At 40.9% G+C, this 6,381-nt stretch overlaps 1 protein-coding gene across 1 annotated transcript; it reads left to right on the forward strand.

Moving 5' to 3' along the window:
• The first annotated feature begins 668 nt into the window (after window positions 1-668).
• Window positions 669-5,745, forward strand: LOC106817580 (EF-hand domain-containing protein 1-like). The gene is made up of 5 exons (XM_014822257.1): window positions 669-790; window positions 3,191-3,427; window positions 3,851-4,000; window positions 4,781-4,921; window positions 5,668-5,745. The coding sequence occupies exons 1-5, from the start codon at window positions 743-745 to the stop codon at window positions 5,743-5,745; spliced, it is 654 nt and encodes a 217-aa protein (XP_014677743.1). The 5' UTR covers window positions 669-742.
• The last annotated feature ends 636 nt before the right edge of the window (window positions 5,746-6,381 follow it).

Here is a 6,381-nt window from a genome sequence, read left to right on the forward strand (position 1 = left end):
AATAATAAATGTTTATCACTATGGCAATAAATAAATAAATTAAAATAATAAATTAAGTTTGAATTAGGAATGTTAAACCCGAAGTTCATTCACTTCAATACTGAAACAAATTGGGATATGTATCGCATCGCATCATAAATGGATTCTAATTTCGATTCTTCTGTATTTGCCTATCAAACGTTCTTGTGCCTTCTAAATTTGTCTTCCAACATTCAGTACTTTTTGCACATTCTCAACGTGGAAGTTTCGATGTTGTTTATTTGATATTTGTTGATATTGTATACGTGATATTTGTTCCCAATCTCCTTGAATATGACACCCTCAAATGGGCACCCGTTGTTCACAGAGTGTCGGCCTGATCATTAAAAAAATACCTGAATGATTAATTTGCCATCATGCATTTGGTTGATTTATTGAAGATACTCAGCAGTATACTCGGCTGGGTTACAAAATTATGCACCCTTGTAAAATTTCCTGGACTATTGCCCTGTTGTACTTGGATATCCTACAATAAATATATCACTATGCTAAGTATAACATGTTTATAATGTCCTCTTGATAAGTATTTCCGATTTAGCTGGATGCTTTCAGATTTGTGGACCAGAGTACAATTTTCAGCCGAGGGAGGGCAGCACCATGCAATCACACAAACACCTGGCAACGCGTCAGAGCAACGGGAAGCGACGTGTTGTTTTCCGTGAAGTCAACACTGCCGGTCGTAGACTGAGCTGTGGAAATCAGAATGGAAGGCTTACCATTCCTTCCTGGAAACACTTTCAGAGATCCGACGGTACAATCTTTACTTATAATATAGTATCATTATGCACGTAGTTTTCTAAATAGTCCTACGATCCGACTGCGGCGTTCTACTTCTACTTCTTCTAGGCCTGGCCTTAGCCTTAGGCTTAGCCTTAGGGCTTAGGCACAGAAGTTCACTTGGACTGCGTTTCAATAAAATATAATGCTAAATAAATACGAAATCTATTTACTCGGGTACTACCAAAGTCTTAATGTTTCTATACTCTCTTTCACCTATTATTGCCGACAATTTCCTGCAAATGCCGTCCAAATGCTTATCTGTAACAAACGCTGGCTGCCGCCATCACAGACACATGCACTTGACTTGACTTGGAATGTCTCAATAAAAAAAAATGTAAACACGAAATGTATTTACTACCAAAGTCTTAATGTTTCTCTACTCTATTTTGTCTATAATCACCTGTAAATGCCGGTCAAATGCTCGAATTGTTCGAATTATAACGCTGGCCTTTGTTCTTACCTACTCCCGCCAGAGATATCTCGTGAAATCCTGCAGGAAATGTTCTCTCCGTGAAAATGTAAAGAGGATGTTTGGCTTGGCGGGCCTCGAAATGGAGCTCGGAGGCAGGCAGCAGCTCATCCCGGCATGCAATGCGCCCCATTACTCGTGTATAAACAGACATCTCGTCCTCTACATTTTCACGGAGAAAACATTTCCTGCAAGATTTCACAAGATATCTCTGGCGGGATTAGGTAAGAACAAAGGGCAGAGTTATAATTCGAACAAGTGAACATTTATCATCCTACAGGGCTACAGGCTGCGCACCAGGGAAAAAATTAAAAGCTATTTTTTGGGGGCTACTTTTCAAGCTCGCGTGCATGAAAATAGCACTCTAAAATTTGGTTTACATTGAACTCTATGCAAATTTACGGGGGCGCTTTTTAGCATTTCCGGGGCTCTTTTTGACATTTCGGGGGCTAAATCGCCCCGAGCCCCCGTGTATTTTTTTCACTGCTGCGCACAGAACTATAGGCGCATTACAGGGCTATAGGCGGCGCACTGCATTTTGGGAAACTACCACGCTGCTTTCCAACTCCCGTACGAGCCTCGTCAAAGCCGCCAGTGGAGCGTTGCAGCGTTGCGGCGCAAAAATGAGGTCACGAAGAGCGCCGGTGGGTGTTTCCTGATTCCGACAGCCATTTACATAAACTGCGCAACGGGAGCGAACGCGAGAATTTCGTCAGGCTTTGTGTGATTTTGCATGACACAGCTCGGTTACGAACACAGACAGTATGTTTTTATAACAAGTGAACACTGTTCTTCAAATAGAAACAAAGATGGAGTAGAATGGTTGAATATTTGTGTTGTATTCGTGTGAAATCAAGCGAGCGTCCAGCGAATTTTGGCAGCACGCTTTCCTACCTGCTATATATTTATGTGTCAGTGTGCAGCGGCAGCCATGGCGGCAGCTAGCGTTTGTTACAGATGAGCATTTGGACGGCATTTGCAGAAAATTGTCGGCAATAATAGGTGAAAGAGAGTATAGAAACATTAAGACTTTGGTAGTAAATAGATTTCGTATTTATTTAGCATTATATTTTATTGAAACGCTCCAAATGCCTGTGGCCCTAGGGGCTGGAGTTGCAAGTTTTATTTGTAAACAAATCATGTTACGCTTGAAACGCTACTTGCACATATAAGGCCTATGCTAGTACTTACAACCTTCATGTCTATACAAACGTGGTTTACCACAGTGGAATAGGATTCGTCGACATGGCCGTACGCAGCATGGGGGCAGCAGGGGCAGTTGCCCCACTAGAGATTTTTAGAGTATGCCTTTTAATGGGACAAATACTGTACACTTTTAGAAATAAAATAGAAATGTGACAAAAGGTTATCTTAAATCATCAAAGAAATATTAGAATCAAGAATTTTAGTCAATTATATTCAAGTTATTATAATCAACTTATAATCACTCATAATCAAGAATATTAGAATTATAAGAATCAATAAATGTGAAATTGGGAAACGTTAGGGCACAGGGGGCATGGGGAGTACCTTTGCCCCCCTACAGAAAATTTCCTGCGTACGGCCTTGTTCGTCGAGTATATGCCAATATGGCTTAATATATAGTAATAATGCCACAACTTTTGCTAGTAGTAGTAGTAGTAGTAGTAGTACCAATACTACTAGTACTACTAGGCCTACTAGTACTAATGACGGGGCTGCCCTAATGCCTAGTGTTGTAACTGAGAGAATTATTATTATTTAGTACCAATACCAGAGTATAGTTTCAATACTGGCTAAGAATATTTATGCATATATATAGTCAGTTGTGTTTTGATAATGATTCAATAATATTGACGGCAGGCTACCTTTACCAAGCTTAGACCTTAGTGCCATAAATGAATTAATATTGGTATTTTTCAGAAGTCGAAATTTCACAGAAGTCACACTCTTGGATATAGCAATGGCTATTCGGTACAGAAAACACCAATGGCAGGCATTGGTGGTGAGCCACACCCAACAACACAGCTGGCAGAGAAAGAACCAGAACAACAGCAGATGAAACCGGTGACGGCTATTCCACCGACCCTCATGTACGGTGACACTAAAGTGTTCCAGCCTTCTACAGCTGTCCCTGCTTACATCGCATTTGACAAAAAGGTTTGAAGCGTACTAGCTTTTATTGCGTATTTATCATCAAGTAGGTGTGTATACATACTAGAGTAATCTACAAGGATTGAAGTCATTGCATATAAATGTCAGGTATTGCTCACAGAAGAAGAAACAAGGGTAGCAGTAGTTATCGAATATCAAAGTTTTTTCCTTACAAATATTATGACTCGTACATATTCTTATATATATATATTTACAATATGCAGTATTGAGTGAGTAATAACCCAAAATAAATGTTTGTAATCTGAAATTTCTAAGCATGAATCACGTTTTCCAATTGCCTTCCGTCACATAATTAAATTACAAGCGGTGACAGCGTTCCTCGAGCTTTGCTCATAAAAACCCCAGCAGCAAAAATAAAGCACAAAAGTGTCGGTAGCCAAAAACAAAAGAACTTCCCGTTACTTGCAGGTGTTGAAGTTCAACGCGTATTTCTCGCAAACCGTTGATGAGTCGGCGTTGGAGTCGGTGCGCACGCGACCCGTGTACATCTACTACTACCTAGAAGACGACAGCATCTCCGTGGTAGAACCCCAAGTACCGAACAGTGGAATACCTCAGGTGACCATTATTAATTACAAAATATTAATTGGAATGCTAATGAGAACAGCGGAAAACCTCAGGTGACCATTATTAATTACAAAATATTAATTAGAATGCTAATGAGAACAGTGGAATACCTCAGGTGACCATTATTAATTACAAAATATTAATTAGAATGCTAATGAGAACAGCGGAAAACCTCAGGTGACCATTATTAATTACAAAATATTAATTGGAATGCTAATGAGAACAGCGGAATACCTCAGGTGACCATTATTAATTACAAAATATTAATTAGAATGCTAATGAGAGCAGTGGAATACCTCAGGTAACTGAATGCTACTGTGAACAGTAGAAAAACTCAGGTAGCTGTTATTAATTACAAAGTACTAATTAGAATGCTAATGAGAACAGTGGAATACCTTAGTTAGCTGTTATTAACAAGTATGCATGCACTCACAATCTCACATATATAATACCAGGAGGGAGTAACACGTAATAATAATAAAAGCGTAAATACAAATACAAATTATATAAATATGAATGTAACACAGCATTCCGCCACGACCCAAAGATCGGGTCTAACGACGACCTTGAATCAGACCCTTGACAATGAACCCCTAACCATTGATTTTGAACCTGGAACCATTAACCTTGACCCCTACCCTTGGCTTTCAACCCCCCGCACCTTGACCTCCGAACCATTAACCATAACTCAACCCTTGTCCTAGAACTTCGAACCATTGACCTTGACCCCCCCCCGACCTTTGACCTTGAACCCTGACCTTGACCTTGCAGGGGAAGCTGATGAAGAGGCAGCGGTTGCCGAGGGGAGACGGCGGCGGCGACCACTGGCACTGGAAGCATCTCAACCTCGGCATCAGCGTTCAGTTCTACGGAATCGTGTTCCGCATCGTAGACTGTGACACGTGGACAAAGGTGAGACATCGTCTCGAAGACGTGGAGCGAGGCGTGGCGAGATATTTGTGGAGGGTATGGTGTTGTGTGACGCTAGCACCGCCAGGCGTGTGCGATAGGGCCACAATTAAAAAAATATTTGTTTGCCCTCACCCGACCCAGGCTGAAAAGTTTGGGTAGGTACTAGGTAGGTAGGCTTTTTTTAGGGGGGTCTTTTTAGAAAGTCAGCATGGTGTCTACATGCTCGGGTGTGCTTGTGTGAAGATACCTTTTATGTTGAATGTTTGTTTTGCTTGGTACATATAATGTATTGCCTACAGATTTATATAATGTACAGTAATACAATTTGTAAAACAAAAAGAATGGGAAAGATCAATAACATTTTTTCAGTCGGGCCCCTTTTGGCGGGCTGGTCGGGTGAGGGCAAACAAACAATATTTTTATAATGGCCTTGTGGAGGGAATGGCGTTGTGTGACGCTAGCACCGCCTGGGGTGTGCGATAAAGCATCGCCCGGTTTGTTCCTGCCCCTCGGGATTACATCTCTAGTGGAGAATTTCATGTTTAGAGGAGAATTTAGTTTTTACTTACTTATCCTCTTCACTCCCAGTGGAGCATAAGTCCCCGTCAAACAAAACACGTTACAGATGAGAGTTTAGTTTCGGATTTTTTTCGAGGATAGAAATATTTTGCTGTGCGGAAACTGTTTTACTGTTTTTCTGTTTGTTAGTCTCTACTCTTGTTCACCCTGTCCTCTCCTGCCTCCAGGAGTTTATGGAGAATGAGGGGATAGAGTTGAACTCAGCTGAGGAGATGCCGCCGGTCCCTCATAGGGGGACATCCTAGTTACTGTTTGTCTCTTTGTTAGTCTCTACTCTTGTTCACCCTTCTATCTTTCCCAATCTCTCTCCTGCTCCCCGGGAATTCATGGAGAGTGAAGGGAACATCGTAGTTTATGTTTCTTCATGTCTACACTTCTATCTTTGTTACTGTTTGTTTATGTTTACCCTTCTATCTTTGGTACTGTTTACTGTTGTTTACATTTCTATCTTTGTTGATGTTTTTCCGTTTGGACACTTCTATCTGTGTTACTATTTGTTCATGTTTATCCTTCCATCTATCTCATCCTTCATCTCCGCATCCTCTAGGAGTTTATGGAGAGCGAGGGGATAGAGTTGAACAAAGCTGAGGAAATGCTGCCGGACCCTCATAGGGGGACATCCTAGTTACTGTTTGTCTCTTTGTTAGTCTCTACTCTTGTTCACCCTTCTATCTTTCCCAATCTCTCTCCTGCTCCCCGGGAATTCATGGAGAGTGAAAGGAACATCATAGGTTATGTTTCTTCATGCCTACACTTCTATCTGTGTTACTGTTTGTTTATGTTTACCTTTCCATCTTTGGTACTGTTTACTGTTGTTTACATTTCTATCTTTGTTGATGTTTTTCCGTTTGGACACTTTTATCTGTGTTACTATTTGTTCA

This window comes from Priapulus caudatus, unplaced genomic scaffold (genome assembly GCF_000485595.1).
Source record: "Priapulus caudatus unplaced genomic scaffold, Priapulus_caudatus-5.0.1 Scaffold1778, whole genome shotgun sequence".
In the NCBI taxonomy this organism is placed as follows: Eukaryota; Metazoa; Priapulida; class Priapulimorpha; order Priapulimorphida; family Priapulidae; genus Priapulus; species Priapulus caudatus.

Bases quoted from the DNA above. Each gene is read 5' to 3' on its own strand.
- LOC106817580 (XM_014822257.1), top strand. From the start codon at position 743: ATGGAAGGCTTACCATTCCTTCCTGGAAACACTTTCAGAGATCCGACG. The intron at 3,428-3,850 runs GTTTGAAGCGTA...CGTTACTTGCAG, and splicing joins ACATCGCATTTGACAAAAAG to GTGTTGAAGTTCAACGCGTA. The intron at 4,922-5,667 runs GTGAGACATCGT...TCCTGCCTCCAG, and splicing joins ACTGTGACACGTGGACAAAG to GAGTTTATGGAGAATGAGGG.